The sequence below is a fragment of the Neophocaena asiaeorientalis genome, unplaced genomic scaffold (genome assembly GCF_003031525.2).
Source record: "Neophocaena asiaeorientalis asiaeorientalis breed wild unplaced genomic scaffold, Neophocaena_asiaeorientalis_V1.1 scaffold275, whole genome shotgun sequence".
Taxonomy (NCBI): domain Eukaryota; kingdom Metazoa; phylum Chordata; class Mammalia; order Artiodactyla; family Phocoenidae; genus Neophocaena; species Neophocaena asiaeorientalis.
In genome coordinates this window covers 5,577,712-5,598,744 of record NW_020173679.1, presented here as the reverse complement: position 1 = coordinate 5,598,744, position 21,033 = coordinate 5,577,712, and the positions used below count along the sequence as shown (strand labels likewise).

The 21,033-nt window shown below is 44.5% G+C and overlaps 2 protein-coding genes across 2 annotated transcripts in view; both read left to right on the top strand.

Moving 5' to 3' along the window:
* The window catches only part of PRDM2 (PR/SET domain 2), a 148,205-nt gene extending 137,311 nt beyond the window's left edge, over window positions 1-10,894 (top strand). Inside the window, exon 2 of the mRNA XM_024749818.1 lies at window positions 10,446-10,894. Within this exon, the coding sequence (XP_024605586.1) occupies window positions 10,446-10,713 (268 nt within the window). The 3' untranslated portion in view covers window positions 10,714-10,894. The remainder of the gene's footprint in view (window positions 1-10,445) is intronic.
* Window positions 10,895-10,943: 49 nt separating this feature from the next.
* Window positions 10,944-21,033, top strand: part of KAZN (kazrin, periplakin interacting protein) — a 1,100,080-nt gene continuing 1,089,990 nt past the window's right edge. The window contains exon 1 of the mRNA XM_024749822.1: window positions 10,944-11,268. Coding sequence (XP_024605590.1) covers window positions 11,148-11,268 — 121 coding nt within the window. The 5' untranslated portion in view covers window positions 10,944-11,147. The remainder of the gene's footprint in view (window positions 11,269-21,033) is intronic.

The following is a 21,033-nucleotide window of genomic DNA, read 5'->3' as shown; positions in this document are numbered from 1 at the left end:
TGTCCCTTTTCCATTCCAATTAAATCTTGGAGTCATTTTGTCAGTTTTCACAGAATCTGTTCACATTTTAATCAGATTAAATCTGTAGATCATTTTGGGGAGAACTGAAGCTTTTATGACATCAAATCATTAAATCCATGGCTCAGTTGGATGCATTTCTTCATTTGCTAGGTTTCTTTACTTTCTCTCCATTGTTTATAATTTTCTGTAGAGTTGTCTTGAGTGTTTTTCATTATATTTTATTCCTAGTTATTTGATATGTTTCAGTGCTATTATATTTAAAAAATTTGCTTTATTTCATATATAGAAACATAATTTATTCTTTTATATATACCTTAAATCTAACAACCTTGCTGAATTTATTCTAGTAATTTTTCTGTAGACTTGTTTTTGGATTTTCTACAACTATCATGTCATGTGCAAATAGGGACAATTTTATTTTTCTATTTCAAACCTCAAATCTCTTTTTTTTACTTCCAGTGTAATGTTGAATAGAATTGATGATAGTAGCCATTCTTACCTCATTCCTGGTCACCAGTATTTTACCATTATGAATAATGTTTTCTATGGGCTTTTTTTATTGAGTTGAATTTGTGCCCTTTTTTTTTATTTGGCTATTTCTGTCCATATCCTGGCTGTGAGGAGACTGGTTAGATTTTTTAAAAAATAGACTATATTTTAGAGCAGTTTTAGGTTCACAGAAAAATCGAGAGGAAGTTACAGAGATTTCCGTTGTGCCCTCTGACCCCTACATGTAGAGTCTCTCCATTATCAACATCCTGCACCAAAGCCGTACATTTACATGTGTTACAACTGATGAACCTACGCTGACACATCATTATCACCCAGAGTCCATAGTTTACATTAAGGTTCACTCTTGGTGTTGTACATTCTATGGATTTGGACAACTTTATAATGACATATATTCACAATTGTAGTGTCTTACAGAGTATTTTCATTGCCCTGGAAACCCTCTGTGCTCTGACTATTCATCCCCCTCTATAGGCTTTTTAATACTCTTTATCAGGTAAAGGAAGTTTCTTTTTATTCCTTTGACAATTTTTTTTTTCTTTCTTTTTTTTTTTTTTTGCAGTACGCGGGCCTCTCACCGTTGTAGCCTCTCCCGTTGTGGAGCACAGGCTCCGTACACGCAGGCTCAGCGGCCATGGCTCACAGGCCCAGCCGCTCTGCGGCATGTGGGATCTTCCCGGACCGGGGCACGAACCCGCGTCCTCTGCATCGGCAGGCGGACTCTCAACCACTGCGCCACCAGGGAAGCCCTCCTTTGACAATTTTTTGAGAATTGAAATAAAGTCTGGCATAGGGACAATTTTTGTGATGTTAACGTATTTTTTTTTAAAAGAATATATATTTGGCAGTTGTTGGGCATAATGATCTATATAAGTCCATTGGGAAATATGTTAATTATGCTCAATTTTTCTGTATTTTCTGCTTTTTATTCAGTTTTTCTATTTTTCACTCATTGTGGGTTTTAAAATTTTTCCTTACAGTTCATCAGTTTTTTGCCTTATGTTTTGCGGCGTATTGAATTGCTTATTTTATTATTATGAAAGATATTTTTGGTTGTTAGAACTGCTTTTTTGTTCTTTAAGCCTGTTTGGTCTGAGAGTAACAGAGATACACCAGTCTTCTTTTTAGTTCCTTTTTTTCCTGATATCTTTTGGGTTGATTACTTTTATGTTCATTTTCTCCCTCTGTTAGTCTGATTGTCTGTTCTTTTACTATACATACTTTCAGTGGTTACACTAGAGATCACAACATATATTCTTGACTTATCAAGTTTTAATGGAAAATAAGTCCTATTTTTTCCTGGACAATGCAAGAATCTTAGAACTTTCTAATTCCATTTACCCTGTCTCAATTTCTAAGCTAGTTTTGCTCTGTATTTTATTTCAGTGTATACTGTAAACCCTATAGTGCATTTTTCTATATTAATATTCAATAAATTATTAATCATTAATAATGATAAATTTGTATGATAGTATATTAATATTACACGTTACTATTAATTTGTATGTAATTTAGATTTAGCTACAATTAACCTTTTCACTGCTCTTTGTTCCTGCCTTACTTTTCCTTTTCCTGAAGGAATTTCCTTTAGTATTTTTTTTTTTTTGACTAGGTCTGCTGGTGATAAATTTTCCTAGATTTCTTTAGTCTGAAGGTGTCTTTATGTCACCTTCATTCTTGAAGGATATTTTCCATGGGTGTAGAATTCCATGTGGCCATTATTTTCTTTTGGCACTTTGGAGGTACCGTGCCATTAGCTCCTGGCTTCTCTAGTTTGTGTTGAAGGCAGATGCTATCCTCTGCCACACCTTTGAAGGTTATCTATTCTCTCCTTACCCCCACTTCCAGCTGCTTTTAAGACTTTCTCTGTTACTGGTTTTCAGTGCATTCCTGTGACATGCCTACGTATGGTTTTCTTTTTATTTATCCTGCTCAGGGTTCATTGAGCTTTTTAAATTTTAATTTAGTCAGTTTTTTCAGATATTATCAATGATCTCTTCTGATAGCAATTCTATCCCATTTCCTCTTTTCTCTCTTTCTGGGATGACAGTTAAGCCCATGTTAGACCTTTAAACAACTGAATCCCCGTGTCTCATTCTTTCCTCTATCTTTCCCATCCTTTTGTTTCCCCTATATGGCATTCTGACTTTCTTCTGTTTCTTCAGCTCACTGATTCTTTCTACCTGTTTCTAATATCAATTTGGTTACTTCTTTTTTCAATTTGGTACCTTTTTTTTTTTTTTGCGGTACGCGGGCCCCCCACTGCTGTGGCCCCTCCCGTTGCGGAGCACAGGCTCTGGACGCGCGAGCCCAGCGGCCATGGCTCACAGACCCAGCTGCTCCGCAGCACATGGGATCCTCCCAGACCGAGGCACGAACCTGTGTCCCCTGCATCGGCGGGCGGACTCTCAACCACTGCGCCACCAGGGAAGCCCCAGGTACCTTTTTATGGTTTCCATTTCTTTGCCAAAATTCTTCACCTTGCCCCATTTCTGTCCGTATTAAGCAAACTTGTTATGATCTGTATCTAATACTGGAGTTATGTGAAATACCTGTGGTTCTCTATTATCTCTTTCCTGTGCTTTATCATCGTGTTTTCTTTGTTATGTTTCGTTATTTTTCTCAAACCTACAGAAAAATTGCAAGAATAGTACAAAGAACTTTTCCCTCACACACCATTTGGGAGTATGTTGCAGACACGATGCTTCATCACTCCCAGGTATTTTAGGGTGCACTTCCTACACATCAAGGACATTCTCCATCGAACCACAGTATAACCATCACACTCAAGGAATTAACATCGATCCATCATTACCGTATAATCCATAGACTGCACTCAAGTTTTATTAGAACAATTCAGGATCACAGGTTGCATTTGGTTGCCCTGTCTCTTTAGTTGCTTTTGATCTGGAATAGTTCATCAGGTTTTCCTTAACTTCTGTGACCTTGCTGCTTTTGAAAATTACAGGACAGTTATTTTGTAGAATGTTCCTCAATTTGGGTTTATCTAATTTCCTCATGTTTAGATTCACATAATGCATCTTTGTTGATGTTATTGTAGAAGCGATGCTGAGTTTGTCTGTTGCATCCTATTTGATGGTACATGATTTTGATTTATCCTATTACTAATGATGTGAACTTTGGTCACTTGATTAAGATGGTGTCTTAATCAAGTTTTCCCCAATGTAAGGTCTCTCCTCTTTTCTCTTTGCAATTAATAAATATGTTGTGGGGACATAGTTTGAGACTATAAGTCTACTGTTTTTCATCCATTAATTTTAGCAGTCTTTGATGTTACTTGCCTGGATATAACTAGGAATGGCTATCAAATGACACTTTTCCAATTACATAATTTTGAATACGTTTATTGGTCGGTATTTTGCTGTAAAGAAGAGCTTTCTCTCTTAACTATCTCTGTATACATGTATTTATGTATGTATACATGTATGTGTGTATTTATTTATCCATCCATCCATTTATCCATAGGACTGATAGGTTTCTGTTCATTGGGGTTAAATTCATTATGAACAATCTTTATGCTCAAATTATCCTTGATTTGGACAGTGGACGCCCCTTTAAGCTGACTTCTGTTTCTTTATGGAATGTCTCCATCCGTCCTGGAGTATTTCCTTACTTTCTGGCTGAGCAGGATGTCAGACTCTTCCTGTGTTTTCCTTGCCCCAGCCCTGGAATCAACCAGCTCCGGTTCCTTTTAGGGAAGAATGATATTTAGAGCCTAGATCTTGGTTTCTATGGAGTGTCACTGCTCCCAGGCCCTCCCAGTGGAGAGAATTAGGAAATATAGCATGTATAAACTGACATACTACATACATATACACATCTAAATCCAGAGTAACTTCTGTTTATACGTATATATATAAAAAACATATATCTGTAATCATGAGTTCACACCAATACTTACAATTCCTATTTAACACCGTAAATTTGATTCTAGCTTTTCTCTCTTCTCTAACAGTGAGAAATCTGACTCCCATTATCTTAAATATGTTTACTTATTTGCTCAATCTCTCTCCTCCCCCCCTCCGCCCCCCCCCTTTTTCCAATCTTTTGTTGCTACTGCTGCTCTGTGTGTGGATGCCTTCCTTACCTCACTTGGCCTCTGTCCCTTCTGCTGTCTCTCCTTACCTTACAAATGCCCCCTCATCTTGCTTGGGTTCTGACTCAGCACTGAGTTCCACCACTCACACCTTGGCATGGATTTCTTTCTCTCTGTCTTGTCCTATCTTTTGAAAGAATTTATTTATTTGGTTGCACCGGGTCTTTGTTGTGGCTCCAGGGCTCCTTAGTTACAGCTCCAGGGCTCCTTAGTTGTGGCTTGCTGGTTCCTTTGTTGTGGCAGGCGGGCTCCTTAGTTGTGGCATGCAAACTCTTAGTTGCAGCATGCATGTGGGATCTAGTTTCCTGACCAGGGATCAAACCCGGGCCCCCTGTGTTGGGAGCACAGAATCTTATCCACTGTGCCACCAGGGAAGTCCTTTGTCCTATCTTTTGGATTGAATGGAATTATTCAGAAAGGGAGGAAGGAAAATAGATACCTGGTTGTTTTTGATTCAGTCCTTGAAAGTATATATGGAATTATAGAAATAATATAAGACCTAGGGTTGATGGTGATGATGGTATTGCTCCAGAGAAACATTATTTACTTCTACAAGTTCTGTTGTGACAGAATAAAGGGAAAATATTATCTCTTTCTGGCCTGGATTTACTCATCAGTGGCTTCTGTAGCAAAAGAAAGGATTATCCTTCTGAATGAGTCTGTTTAGAAATTTAATTAAGTCCCTTTTGAGCCAATTACTTTTTTAACCTTTGCCACCATTAAGGTTACGAGGATAACTTAGTACCTAGTACTGCATCAAAACATGATTGTATAACAGGTTTTGTGAAGAAACTGAGAACCCTCATACACTGTTGGTGGGAATGTAAAATGGTGTAGCCACCTAGCCACTTTGGAAAACAGTCTGGTAATTCCTCAAATGATTAAACATGAGTTATCATATGACTCAGCAATTCTGCTCTTAGATATATATCCAAGAGGAATGAAAGCAAGTGCCCATATAAAAAATTGTACACAATGTTTATAGCAGCATTTTCGTAAAGCCAAGATGTAGAAACAACTCAAATGTAATTCAGTGGATGAAGGGTTAAATAAATGTGGTATATCCATACAATGGAATATTATTCAGCCATAAAAAGGAATGAAGTACTGATACTTGTTAGAAGTTGGACAAGCCTTAGAAACAATATGTTAAGTGAAAGAAGCTAGATGCAAAAGTCTGCATATTCCGATTCCATTCCTATGTCCAGAATAGGAAAATTTATAGAGATGGAAAGAAAGATTAGTGGAGGCTTAGGTTGAGGGGGGAAGAGGTGTGTAGGGAGTAATAGCTAAAGTTTCTGGGGTTTTTTGAGGTGAGGAAAATGTTCTAATCTTGACTGTGTTGATGGTTGTACATATTTGTGCATATGCTAAAGCCAATGAATTGAACATTTTAGATGGGTGAATTACATGGCATGTGGATTATATTCCAATGAAACAGTTTAAAAACTTTGAAAAGTGGAAGATACTTATTGTGACTTGCTGGGAACTTGAGTCAACATGGAAGCTTTCGGGAATATGAGCTAACAGCACAACTTTTCAATGAAATAGGTAGTAGTTAGTTACAAAGCAGAGAATCAGTAGAATTATTCATCATGTAGATTACCTATTAATGGCTGTATTTTTTCTGGATGTGTAATCTTGGGCAAAGCACTTGAATTTCCCTAAGACCACGTTTCCTCCACTGGGATGGGGACATGCTGGTATCTGTTATTAAATGAGAATGTCTGTGGAGCTCATAGTACGTCTCATGGCACGTAGCAGCTTCTACTTAGTGGTATTTTGCTACGAGACAAGAAGCATCATAAAACAAGTAGCTCTGAGCTCAGTGTCACATTTTCCTAAATTGCCCTTCACTGTGCCCCTCCCTTTCTATAATGGTTGATGTGGTACTCTGTACCTGTTGGGAGCTGTGGGTGATCACAGCTGATGGGGTGAGTCTGATCTGTCAGAGAATTGGCTCTTAACTCCTCTGGGAGTATGAGTCTGAACAAAGTTGGGGAGTCTCTGGGGGAGGACAATTTAGTGTGTAGAATTGAAAAGGTACCAGGGGAAATCTTAAAAATATAGATAGGCCCATTGATTTGAAGTGGAGTAAATTTATACCTTTCCTAATCTAATGAGCCCTAAGTGGACTTTAAAACCTTTCCAATATAACATGGCATTTAAAATAGTCTTGGCAAAAAATAAAATAAAATAAAATAAAATAAGATAAAATAGTCTTGCCTAAATGACTTGTATGTGCCAAACTCCCCTCCCCCAACCCAATTCTTTTCCTTTTCCTGCTGTAAATGGCACTTCTCTCCTTAGATCCCTGCTCTAATACTCTCTCCCATAAAGGTCCCCCAGAAAGTGCTAGCCCTCACCTATACGTAATGGCAAGACCTTTCATGATCCATAATTCGCAATGTGGTATGTGTTCCCAGTTGTTTGGTTAATTATTCTTTGTGTTTATCACATACATGGATATTCTGTGTTGCTTCTCACACTGTCTCCTCATCCCTCCCCTCCACCACTCTCCATGCCCCACTCCTATTCCATCTACTTGTGGCTAGCATACCATCAGATATCAAAGAGATATTGAATAAATCATCTTTATTGGCACAGAGGTAACAAAAATCCTGTAAGTCAGTTAATGTCTTTTCTAGTGTGGCTTTCTTTTGCCTTTTATCTTTGGAGATGTTTTTGATACCTGAACACATCTCTATGAGGAATAGACTTATACTGTCAATGAATGCAAGCCAGGCTTATGCAGCAGGAAGGCGTATATCCCATATAAAGGGGGATCGGCTGCTCCAGCTGATTGCCAGCATGAGACGTACAGGCACAATACCATCAAATCTGACTTGTCTTGAAACATTTGTTTTTGTTTTTTTTTTTTTGGTGGTACGTGGGCCTCTTACTGTGTGGCCTCTCCCGTTGCGGAGCACAGGCTCCCGACGCGCAGGCTCAGCAGCCATGGCTCACGGGCCCAGCTGCTCCACGGCATGTGGGATCCTCTTGGACCGGGGCATGAACCCGTGTCCCCTGCATCAGCAGGTGGACTCTCAACCACTGCGCCACCAGGGAAGCCTGTCTTGAAACATTTGAAATCCAGACTCCGTAAAATGTTGGCTGGTAACTCTAATATGTTAACATTGACAGCATAGTATGGGGGGATAAATAGAACAGGAGAGAGCTCAAGAATAGACTCATGTGTATGGACATTTGATGGATAATGATAGTGGTGCCACAGCAGGGAAAGGATGGGGTGGGAAAATATGTTTTTGGGAACTGATTCACAATCTTGAAAACAAAGAAAGCTGGACCCTACCTTATACTAAATATAAAAGTAGGCCCTAGATAGACAAGGACTAAATGCAAAAGGTAAAACTATGAATGAGGCTGACTTCATAGCCAAGGAGTAAGGAAGGATATTTTAAGCAAGACCCTCAAAACAGATGATAAGTCAGAAGAGCAATGGATTCGACCACATTAAAATGAAGTATTTCTTGTCAAGAAAAGACACCATGAGCAAAGTTATCAGTTGATGACTGATTGGGAGAAGATATGGGCAAGGTCTAAATAGATACCTTGCAAAGTGAAGGAACCTGTTGTGCAAATCAATAAGAAAGTCAGAAATAGAAAAACAACTAGAAAAATGGGCAAAGGCTATGAATAGGCAATTTCCTGAAGAGGAAACCTCATTGGTTAATAATCTTTTCATAAAGTGATCAACTTACTAATAATTAAGGGCATCAAATCAAACCAATGAACTATAACTTTATACCCGTTAGATCACCCATCTTCCTAATTCTTGCCAACAACAGTTATGGGCAAAGATGTAGGGAAGTGGGAATCTATAAAGAGTGTAAACCGGCAGAGCCATTCTGAAGTAGGATTTGGCAGCATTGAATGAAATCAAATTTGCATGCATCTTTGAGTAAGTCCATTCGTGGGTATGTAAGCCAGGGAAGTTCTTACACAGATCCATCCCTCCCAGTTTATGCCACTTACTCTGGTGTAAATACCAATGGTAGTTCCATTCATGTACTCTCAAAGTGTCCTGACTTGGATGATCTATTGCCACTAACCATTAGGTGGCATCATTGCTGTGTGGTTTACAGTAGCAGGGCTTAGGAGGCAACTCAGGTGCCTGGTACTTAGGGAGCAGACAGAGGAAGTGTGTAGATTTAATATACGAAATGCCATGTAGCAGCGAGAAGGAATGGAGTAGGCGTACAGAGAAGGGAGGGCAAAAACATGGTTTTCCAAACAAGAGGCATCTGCAGGTTGAATTAAGTGTATAAAGTTTTACCTTGGATTCTTTTTTTAAAGACAGGGGTTTTTTTTGTTTTTGTTTTTGTTTTTTTTAGAGCAGTTCTAGGTTCACAGCAACAATAAGAGGAACATACAGAGACTTCCCATATATCCCTTCCCGCCACACGTGCACAGCCTCCTCCCATAATCAACATCCCCCACCAGAATGGTACATGTGTTACAGCTGATGAACCTACACTGACAAATCATTATCACCCAAAGTTTATAGTCTACATTAGGGTTCACTCTTGGTGGTGTACGTTCTGTGGGTTTGGACAAATGTGAAATGACATGCATGCACCACTATGGTATGATACAGAGAATTTTCACTGCCCTAAAAGTCGTCTGTGCTCTTCCCGGTCACCCCACCCCTCCCCTCCCCACAACTCAGCTTGGATATTTTTCTAGTGGTGGCATTGCTGGGCTGCGCTGAAACTTACATAGCTGCCAGACTTGGGAAGCTGATCCATTTCCCATCCTGTGTGTGGTTTCTGGTCTTCTTCTGACCTTAGCCCTTGGTTGTCTTAGACCTCAGTTGTCAGAGAGCATGGGCTCTGATGTCTTCTGATTTCATGACCTGGAGAAGAACCTCTTCTGTGTGAGAAAAGGGATCCTCAATGGTTCAAGCTACCCTAAACCATAAACACAAAGTAGGCTCATTTAACTGTTTATTTCAAGGCTTCCTCTGCCTTGCCTTAACCATTCCGGGTAACCTTCTGACATCACTGAGCTGTACATCGTTGGTGGCAAAGAGCTCTGATGGAAAAGGCTCCTGTTTGAGAGCCCTTCTGGCCTGCAAGTCCATTGGAACTTTACCTTCTGTGTCTTAAATACAGAGCAGACAAATGGCTTTTCAACCAGAGTCCTCCTGGGGAAACAGACATGGGTGCTTTGCTGCTGCTGTGCTGTCACATTCTCTCTCTCCTGGAGGAGGTGGTGCTGCCAGGGTCCTGCCAGGGTTGCGGCCTGATCCCCAGTGAAAGTACCCAAAATGGTGGCCGGAGATGCTGCTGCGTCTCTCTCTGAAGTTGGCAGCTTTGTGATCAGCAAATGGGATAGCAGAATAAAGGCACAGCACCCACTGAAACAGCTGTTGTAACCCTGGGAAAGGCATTTATCTCTCCCTTCCTCCCTTTCCAGAGAAACTGCCCTTTTGGGTTGGAACAGGGGACTGGTTGTTCTACGCACAGAATAGGTCTGGTTTGGCAAAGATGAAGCACCCAGACCATCTCTTTGTCACCGGAGCGCCATGGGGGATGTAGGGCATTTTCCATCCCTTCTCTTCTTGATCTTTGGATTTTATTGCTGGCATTCTCCTCTCCTGTGTCTGATACTTCCTGGGCTGTGAGCATGAAGAGGTTACAGCAGCCGGGTGCCTGCTGGGCTGAGTTAGCACTTCCCTCTGCATCCAGAAAAGGGGTGGCGGGGTGGGCTGGGGGGAGGCCCGCTGCAGTAGGTCGGAGCAGGCTCTTTAACCACGTCTCCCTCCCCTCCCCAGAGCCCGGCGAGGAGGGGGACGCCGAAGGGAAAGGCGTCCATCTGGAGTGAAGGATGAACCGCGGGCACGTCGGTGGTCTAGAGCTGCAGAGTGCCCGCGCTGCGTCCGCTTCCTGCGCGCTCCCCGCCTGCGTCTGGCCGCCCAGGGGCGCGCGGACCCCGGACAGCGGCACTTGGGCTCACGGAGGACAGAGACCGGGGCCGGAGCCGCAGGAGCCGCGGGCCTGCGAGACCAGCGCCCCGGGGAGCCTGAGGCAGCCTCGCTCTAGTCCTCCCCCCCGGCAGGAGCCGCCGCGGAGCCGGCAGCGCTTTTCCTGCAGCAGCGGGCGTTGGGACGCGGCTGGGGCCGAGCTCTCCCCAGCGGCCACCGGGCTGAGCGGCTCCCTGGACTCGGCCCCCTCCAGGTGACCCAGTCACCCCGACCCCGGCTAAGAGGAAACAACGCCTGTGGGAGAAAACTTAGATTTTGCTTTTGCACCTAACTCCTGTAGCTGTGCAAGCTCTGCGGAACCGTGTAAGGTTTCATCTTGCACTTGACTAGTGTTTGAGAAAAACTGCAGGGCCTGGAGTGAGAGGAAGAACCTTATAAACTTTGGGGGCGGGGACATTTTCTTGGAAGCGACAAGTAGCCTCGGACCTACAGTGCCTGGGCCAGTGACGTCATCCCCCGTTCAGACACTCCGAAGGGTCTGGACGCTGCTCCATGACCAACACCAAAGACCCCAGGAGAGCCATGGAATCTACGCTGGCGACATCCAGTTCTGCCACCGGCCCGGTCACCTTCTCCCACGTCTTCGGTCAGCAGTGCCAACTTATGGAAGCAGGTAGGAAGTGTGTCCTGTGGGAAGTGGGGCGCTCCAGGGTCCCCAGAGGCAGAGGCCTGTGTGTCTGTGTGCCTGTCTGTCTCGTCTCTGCCGCGATGTGATTTGGAACGTGAGGTTCAGCTAACCAGTGACGTGCTTGCCCAGCACATTCACTTTAAAGTTTCTAGGATGTGCCACAGGACTGAATGTGCCGCCTGGGCTGGGTAAGTGAGGGCGCCTTTTGGTCTCGCCACCTCTTTTCTCTGTGGTTACCCGGAGGATGTGGGAAGGGGCGTCAGGAGGGATCTGATGACATGGTGGATGTGGTCATCGTTTGGGGGCAACAGCCAATCCTAGACTATGTAGTTGCCTCTCTGTCATCTTGCCTCTCTGCTAAGAGTGGGGGTTAAGCTGTGCCACTCCAGTCACCATTGGAGTAACTTTGATGCTCATGAAAGGGTCCACCCCGATCAGCGTCTCCCAGCCCTTTGCTCTGCTGTGGGCATTCCTCACTAGCCTTGGCTCTTCCAAAAAACTCACATTTTATGCGGAGTGGAAAACTTGGCATGGGCTGCAGCCTTACCCTGTGCCAGCCATCTTGCTAGGATGTGCATTTGGTCACAAAGAAAACCAGGTTGGGGGAATGGCTGGGTGCAGATGGTCACCGTGGTGGAGCCCACAGACTTGATCTGTGCTTATGATTATGTTGGAGTCACACAAGACACAGGATGCCTGCTTCCCCACTTTCTCAGAGTTCATTCCTGTCGTTGGGAAAAGAGCCATGTGTTTCTCCAGTGGTTTCCTGGGTATGAAAGTGTTAATTGTGCATTTTGGCTGTGAGTCTCTGGAAGGTGGTGAGGAGAGAGCACTGCCTTCAGGAGTCTGGGGGCTTGAGGTGGTGTTTGCATAACCTTGGAAATTGAAGACCCTACCTCTTTCCCTTAGGAATCTGTCTCTAGCTGTAAAACAAGAGAACTGGACTTGAGGCTGCCTGTTCCATCCAGGCCTTAGATTCTGTGAACTTAGAGGAGCCTAGTGCAATGGAGAAAACAAACTCGAGCAGTTTTTAAGGATGGGCTGTGTTTGCACAAGGTGGAGGCTCATGGACTAAGTGGATGAGGGCTCTGAGATGTACTGCCTGGATTTGAGTCCCAGCTTCACCTGTTACAAGCTGTGTGACCTCAGGCAAGTTACTTAGCTTCTCTGCACCTCAGCTTCCTCATCTTTTAAAATGGGGATAGCAGGCGCTGCCTCATAGAGTCATTGCAAAGATTCAACATGTTAATACATGGGAAGCCTTAGAACTGTGCCTGGTGCCTAGCCAGCACTGTTTTAGTGTCAAGTGTTTGTTAGTGTTTCTAGGAGATGTGGGGGACATTGGGCAGGCATCCTTCCAGGGCCCGGTCAAGGCATCTCTGTTTGCAGAGAGCATAGCTGCCTGTGGTTCTAGAAGATCAAAGCACTGATCACACCCCTCTCCACCTACAATTTGATTCTGGTTTGTCCAGAAGTTTGAGAATCTCCCACTGCGTATATATGAGGAATATTTGACCTACAATAGCTTAAGTGCCTCTACTTCTACATAAGGAGGAGGGCTTGCGGGGTTTTCCTGGACTGAAGTTTCACACACCTTTCTACTTCTCTGGAGTTACTGTGGGAAGGCAGATTGGATTTCTAAAGTGCCCTGAGTGTTGTCCCCTGTGGCTTTATATCTAAGCTTTTGGAGGTACCCAAGCCTAAATCAGGTCATGAAATCCTCTGTCTCTTTTTTAAAAAATCCTTTATGTCAGGAGAGCAGTGCAACACAGAATAGTAATGACCAGCAGTCTCAAGGGAGAACTCTCTCCTTGAAGAAATGAAAAGAGGAATAATTAACCTCTACGTCAAAAGCCTTCACTCAGTTAGGTGAAGGGGATTGAGAGCAAACACTGAGATGTCTCCAGCCAGGCGTTTTTGTAGTCCGGTTGGTATCACAAATGAGATCTTAAATGAATGTGAAAGCGATTCCACGACTTCAGGGGATCACAGCCTGTGTTCATCATGTCTGTTCCCGAGTGAGAGGCACATGTATTCACTGAGCACCTACTAGGTGCTTTCTCTGCGTGGTGCCTGGAACCGCAGAATCCAAAGAGTAAGTCATAGCCTTTCCTCAAGGAGAAGATGTTCTAGTTGGTCGTAAATGTAAAGCATACTGAAGGAAAGAGAATTATGCAGGATTTGACTTTTTAATGATTCCATTTCTGAACAGCCCTTGCTATATATTTTATATAAACTCTCTTACTTAATTTTCAAAGCCCCTAAACAATTTCCATAGGCAAAGGAAATGCTCAGGGGTTACCTGCATGCCCATGTTCATGCAGCAGGAAAGTAGCAAAGGGGAAGGTGAACCCTGGTCTGATGCCCATCCCTGTGCCTTTAACTTCTACAGCATGTGGTCCCCTCTGGGTGTGATGACTTGGATTAATCTTTTGTATCTGTAAGTATCTCATGTTTTAGGAGAACTTGATTCCTGAGAGATGGAACAGTCCAAGATGCTTAGCAGGGTGGAGGTGGGGGAAATGGGCATAAAAGGGCACATTGAATTTAGGGCGGCAGGGGTAGACCCCTGGCAGTAAGGGTGTGATTGGGCATGGGTGGGTCCAACGAGAACTCTGACCCAGTTAGCAGTAATGGGATTGTGAAGGCCACAGTGGGGCCGTGGAAAGCGTATGGCGTTCTTTCCCACTCAATCCCAATTCAGCTGTTTTGCTGGTGTGTGAACCTGATAAACCCCAAAGCCCTGGACTAGGGGTTGGCAAACTACAGTCCTGAGGCCAAATCTGGCCCACAGCTTGCTTTGGTAAATAAAGTTTTATTGGTACACAATCATGTCCATTCATGTACATTTTGTCTGGCTACTTTTGTGCTACTACAGTAGAGTTGAGTAGCTCTGACCCAGACCATGTGGCCTGCAAAACGGAAAATATTTACTATCTTACCCTTTACAGAAAAAAGTGTGCTGATCCCTGCTCTAGGCAAACATCTGTAGTACAGGATCGGGGTAGACAGAATTTGGGGTGGGGGACAAGGTAAAAGGGCTCAAGCCTGAGACTTTGGCTCTGACACATGCTTCCTTGCTGGCACTTCTGATGCTACGTGGTGCCTTGGTTTTTTCATATCCTCCTTCACTGCACCGTCCACACATATAGTAGAGGTTGCTTCAGGAAGCGTTTAGAGTAGATCTGAAAGTCTTAGGAAGAAGAGAGTTCCCACTGTGTGTCCAGATCCGTAGCACCTGAACTGGGCAAGATCACACCTGCCTCCTTTTCATGGCCACCTGGCAGGGAGATGGTGAGTTTCCTGCTTAATGGGTGAAGTTTAGATGTTGGCAGAGGTGGGACTTAAACCTTAGGCAGCCAACCCCAAAGCCTGTACCCAAAAAAGGCAATCCTGTGGCCTCTGCAAAGGGTTTTTAAAGAAATGTGTCTTGTCTTTCTCAAGGATTCGGAGGAGAGAGCAACGTTTCAGCTCTTTCATTGGCTTTGATTCTGTTGCCCACCCTTGTCCCTCTCCATGGCCCTTTGCCCCACTTCAGAATGGGTAGTCCTGTGGCATTAATTCTCTTCTCTTTCTAACCCCCTAACCCAAATTTCTTCCCCTTTCCTTTGGCCCCACAATGGAAGGTGAGGTGTTAGCCTGTCTATGCAAAGCATGACTGATGGCGGCTGCCATTCTCTAGTTTTCCTACCTCACCTTCTTCAGGTGAGAGCCTAAGGCCACATTACCAGGCAGGCCACTGGTTGCCCTCACAGTATCCTGCATCACTCTGGTTTCCAGCTGTTTCTAGCATTTTACTCAGGATGTTGGGAGAAACTCCGAGGGGATCAGCTGTATAGACTTAGGCTGGTGTACTCTTCATCTCCATGTAGCCTCCATGGGCCCCAACATGTTTGACCAGGGTGCCACTCTGACCTGGTGTTTGGTCGTGTTTCTGCCGAGGGCTCTTGACTCACCCCTCAGCCTGACAGTCTGTTGTTTGGGGGACCCCAGCTGGCAGGCCATGGCTGCTGACAACTTCATCTCTTGCTGGGACTTGCTAAGTTGCCCCTGTGTCATCCTAGTTGATTTCCGACCTGCCCCATTTGGGTAGAGAGCATTTCCACAGGGTTACTTTGCCTGACCAGAAGGGTTAAAGCCATTCTGGCCAGTATGTCCTGCTGACGCTGCAGGCATCCAGGCCCAGCTCAAGGGGGAGGGTGGAAGGGAGGAGAGGACAGGAGGGTGACAAGACTTGAGCACCTGGACAGCTGCTGTTCTGCATTACCTCTGGGTAATGTTCTCCATTTTTATCATTAGTTATGGATCAGTCCTCAGCTCCTTACCATGTAGGAACTCAAACAAATGCAAGTCATGTCTGTCTCTCTGTCTCATAAGTCAGGCCGGTACCCGGAGTCAGGGTCTGGTCATCTTTTGACTTTATTACCTTGTTGCTTCTGAAGGCTGTCAGCTGAGCCCCCTTTCCTGCCTTTCGAACAATATAGGAATCTATGTGGATACGTAACCTGCATGTATTTGGAAGCTACTTGCCATGGTTATAAGCAAGAGAAGAGAGAACTGCTTTATTGCATCTGCTGTGAGGCGAACATGTTGGTGGTTTTGCAAAAGCTAAACAGATAAAGATGACTGAGCGAAGAGGAAAGAGTTCTGTTTCCTATCTTTTCACCTATGGGAATGGGAACACAGTTTTAAGGTTTCCTTTTAGATCCCCAAGGAGTGGTCGCCTAGGACCTGCCTGGCTGTTTCTCCAGTGGGAACAGTACGTTTTGACATTCAAGACAGGGAATTACCATAGTGACTGCTGGCAATCGAGTATAACCACAGCTGACGCTGATTGGGTGCTTATTCTGGGATGGTCATTATGCTATGTGCTTACATGTTACATCCTTGTCACATCCTCATAAGGCAAATGAAATCATCCCCATTTTTTAGATGAGGAAACTAAGGCCCATAAAGGAAAGTATTTCTCTTAACTAGTTAGCGGTTGATCCAGGATTCGAATTCAGGCATCCGGATTCCAAGTGTCTACTTATTCCTGTTCCTCCATCCAGACCCTGTCAAGTTTCCCATCTCCTCCAGGAATTCATCTCCAGAAATGTTTGTTGAACATCTGTGCCAGCAAATGAACGTCTGCTGGACGAATGTGGAATCTGCAGTAACTAGAGGTGCTGAAGGTACTGTCCGTCCTCCAGAAGTTTGTAGCTTAAAGTGGGGGTGACCTACGTCTTCTGTGTCTTTACAATACTATTCATAATGTGTTGTTCATGAGTGGCTTCCTTATTAGGCTCTCAGCTTCCTGAGGTCAGGAACTGTTGTCTTGGTTGTCTTAGAGTCCTCCAGACCTCGGATGGTGTTTTCATCAGTAAGACGTTGACATGTCTGTTTTAAACCAAATCCTTTGTCCTTTTACAAGATGGCTGTCATCCCCGTGAGAAGCTGTTAGCACAATAGAATGGTGTTTGTGGAATCTGGCAAAAGAATATTATGGTTATGTTCATTCTCTTTCTCAAGACTAATTCTTCATAGCCCTCAAGTTAGCTTGCAGAATCAAGGGCAGTGGGGAAAACCATTTATCCCAATAGTCCCTTGGGCTGATCAAACTGAGTACTTTTAACTCTAGGCTCTTAAAGGGAAAGTGGTCTACTTGTTGGGCATAGGGGACAAGTGGTAGCACCTGCGGCTCATTGTCCTGTTCAGTGTCTCCTCTCTGCCTAATCTTCCATTCTCGGTCCAAAGATACGGTTTTCTCAGCATCCTGGTGATCTCCTTAGGATGTAGGTACTATCAGCGACATCCCTGGACCATACCTTGACCTCAGAAGTTCCCACCGATGGTACTTGTTTGAGGGGAAGGCAACGGGAGCAAGCTGGATCCTTACAGCCTTGGAATAAGCAGGGACTTCTTATTAGTATAGACTTAAGAGCCCAATTGTTTGGGTTCAGAACCCGGTTCTACTGTTCATTAACTGTGTGACCTTAGGCAAGTACCTTAACCTCTCTGTGCCCTGGTTTCCTCATCTGTAAAATGAAGATAATGGTTTACCTACTTCATGGGGTTGTGTGGGTCTGACGATGAGTTGATATGTATGAAGTGTCTATCACAGCGCCTGGCACAGAATGCATAATGTATAAACATCTGCTGTCTGTCTTAGTTGGCTCAGGCTGTTATAACAAAATGCTGTTGACTGAGTGACTTAAACAAAAAAACATTTTTTTCTTACAGTTATGGAGGCTGAGGAGTCCAAGATCAGGGTGCCATCATGTGTGGTGTCTGGTGAGGGTCCTCTTCCTGGTTTGCAGACAGCTGTCTTCTTGCTGTGTCCTCACATGGCTGAGAGCAGAGAGAGAAACAGGCTCTCCTGTCTCTTCTTAGAAAGGCGCTAATCCCATTCATGATGGCTCCACCATCATGACCTCATCACCTCCCAAAGACTCCATCTCCTAATACCATCACCAACATATGGATTTTGGGAGGACACAGACAGTTCACAACACTGTCACTATTGATATTTCTTGTTAGCACATCTGCTGTATCTTGCTTAGTGAGACAAAGTTTAAAATTAAATTAAAACATTCTTTGTGGTCATGTCTTTCAGACTAGTAAAAAGTTGCTACTTTTTCCCCTTGGCTAGTCATTACAGTTATAAAAAACACACACTCAATGATAGTTCTTTCTTTGACTCTCAAGGTCAGGAATCAACAGATCTATGAGAACTTCCATCCACCAATCACCAAGCAGTTTGTTTACAGAAGGTCCTCAATGGGCCCAGTGTACCTGGGACAGTTCATGTCTTTCTTCCTGTTATAATTATTAACAGCACCTACATTCATTCTCAAACATGTCCTCATTTGCATGATAAATTATATGGTCAGTCTTAATAAGGGGCAGCTGAATAAAGAAAATTCAAGTGTTACTTAAATGAAATGTGGAGCATCTGATCTTGGAGGAGGCCATACAAGGTTAAAAGACAGTCAGTGGAAGAAGTGAATGTTTGGTTTGGAACAGGGGCCAGACAGGTCAGGTGAGCTGAGCGCCACTTCTCAGCAGTTCTAGGAGGGCTGCCGATGTCACCAGATCCTATTCTCCAACCTAGAGTCCCGATGTTCCTATAAAACCTCTCAGTTCTTGAATGTGTATTACCAAATGCATGATTCTGGATTCTGGAGGGTCAGACTCTGTGTCCTGTCCTGACCCTGGACCACCAGTTTACAGTCTGTGGTTCAAGCCATCTGTTCTCGTCAACAGGGCTCTCATTCCAGTTTGTAGGCTCCTTCTGGCGTGAGTGGTAGGCCTACTGTTTGCTGTCCCATCCCCTACTTTTCCTTGAGTAACAAAAGAGCTGTTTATTGAGGTCCCCACCCTGGTTCTTGTCCATATTCCATTGCACAGCAAATGTGGTCTTGCTGGGGCCAAGGAGTGCCCCAGGCCCGGGGGCTTCAGACCACTTGTTCATGAGATAGCCTACACTTCGATAAATATGCTTTACTTGAGCTATGGGTGTTTCCTCCCTCATCTTACTCGTGGGAACCTGGAGAAGACTTGGCTGCGGATAGAGAATAGAAATAAACAGAAGGAACGTAATCTGGAGGCTCCAAGGTGTTCCGATTTTGGATGTGAGGTTATGCCCATCCAGAGTGGGCAGGCGGGAGCCACCACGAAATGGAAGGTCTTAGCCAGACCATTAATGCACTGTTCCCAAGCAGCCCCGGGGGGTTAGGAACAGAGCTGGCTCTCTGCTCTTGATGGTGGCACAGGAGGAAAAGGGGGGCATCTGAGGTTTGGTGAGTTCGTGGGCATAGCTGAGTAAGAAGGGAAATGGCCCATTTGTAGGATATATTAGAGACCCCGCTGTGCCCTCCGTGTGCCCTTCAGAAAGGGCTGGGATTAAATGACTGGTGGGTTTCTCATGGAAGGTGACTTAGGTGGGAAAAGCCCTCAAGCAGGGGGACTGTGAAGGCGCTCTTTCTTGCCCAGGGCATACTTAGCTTTCATACTCGATCTCATTTTTGGACATGTTCTCATTAGGTCCTATGTGGTTACTTGTTCCAGCTTCTGGAAAACTTAAAGCGTTGATTCTTCTCGTCTGCGATCCCAAACCTTCTACCAGATAAACCTTTAAATTGAGGGCAAAGCCCTTAACCAGGCAATATTCCTCTGCCTCTCCCCAAATGAAATGGAGTGGCTTTAGGTGTAAAATACCTGAAGGAAAACAGTCTTCCGTGATGGTCCTCCTCTGATGTGGCTGGTGGGTGAGTGAAGCCCTGCCACAGTGAGAATTGCCAGACAGCAAAAAGTAAGGAGGGTTTCCATGCTGGAAAACCTCAAAGCAGTAAGGATTACTTGAAGACTTAAAACTGACACTGTGATGTTTGGAGTAGGAGAGACTGTAAAAGTCCTGCTGTAAAAGACTGTGAACATGTCAAAATAATAGACCAGTGATGTACTAGGATTCTCACCTTCCCATTCCCACCCCCACCTTTCACAGTGGTGACATTTGGACCTTGACAGATAACCCATTTCTGGTTTTGTTATAGTCTTAAACCACATCTTTCTTTTAGACATCAGCTCCTTTGACCAATTCCAATCTCACCAGCTTTTCTAAGGATGTAAGGAATAAACTAGATGAAACAGATATAGTCTTGGTTTTTTCCAGAAAGGTCAATGTGCTTTCATTGGTGCTTTGTATCAGCTATCCTCTCTAGAGCTATTTACTTCTATGTTAATCTACAGGGTCTAGTGTCAGTGCCATTAGGAGGGAGACACAGCCTCACACACCAGTGGGGAGATCAGTCCAGCGGGTTCCCATCTAAGAAGACAAAACTGCAAAAGCAGCCAAGTGCCCAGGCCGGGCTCCACTTGCATTTCAGGACTTCCTGAAGCTTGAAATCTTCTCTTTGATCTTCCTGAAGTCATTATCAGTTACCCATAGTGAGGACAAGTTAGGACACTTGAAGAGAAGACTGGTTAGAGAACAAGAGGTAAAGGAAGAAGGGTGGAGATTGTTTCCATCCCTGCTGGTCCAGGGAACTAGAAGAGGGGTGATGAGGCATGGGAAGAGAGCCAATTTTGGGGAGAGGGAGTGTCTTGGCCTTGATTCCTAGGTGAGAAGTGAATCTAAGAAGGAATTTATGTGGGTGGGTTCCTCTGAATGTCTGCAGTGACTGCAGCCCTGGTCAGGAGCCCCAGGGGAGACAGGACTTCAGGAAGTGGTCAGAGCTCCCTGGCTTTGATCATAAGAGACATGTGGGCTACCCGTCAAGGCTGTGGGAGATCCAGACTCTACCAGGGAAAACAGAAAGGTCTGTTTGGGTACGAGGCGGGGTCTACCACCTGATCAGAGCTCCGAATGAAGCCTCCAAAGGGCTGCGTGCAGGAATTAGGATTTGGTCTAGCCAGAGGAGCAGAGGCTGGGCAAGCAGGAGACAGAGCTGGGACATGCCCTGGGATGCTAGAGGCACATCTAGTGTGCCAGCACACACCTTTGTCAGCACAGAGGAAGTCTACAGCATGGAGATGGGTGAAAAAGGAAATAGTACCTTAGGAAGGGAACCCTCACACCTCCTCCCAGCCTCCAATGGTCAGCACCTCCACTGCCAGTTAAGCAGGGAATATTGAAGGGAGGGCACCAGGGTATGAAGAGTTGGATTCTAGAGACCAGGCCAGTGACAGCTGAGATGGTCAGAAATGGTTGGGACCAGTCTACAGAAAGGACTCTGTAGAAGGATCTCCACATTTTCTAGTTTCATTGTG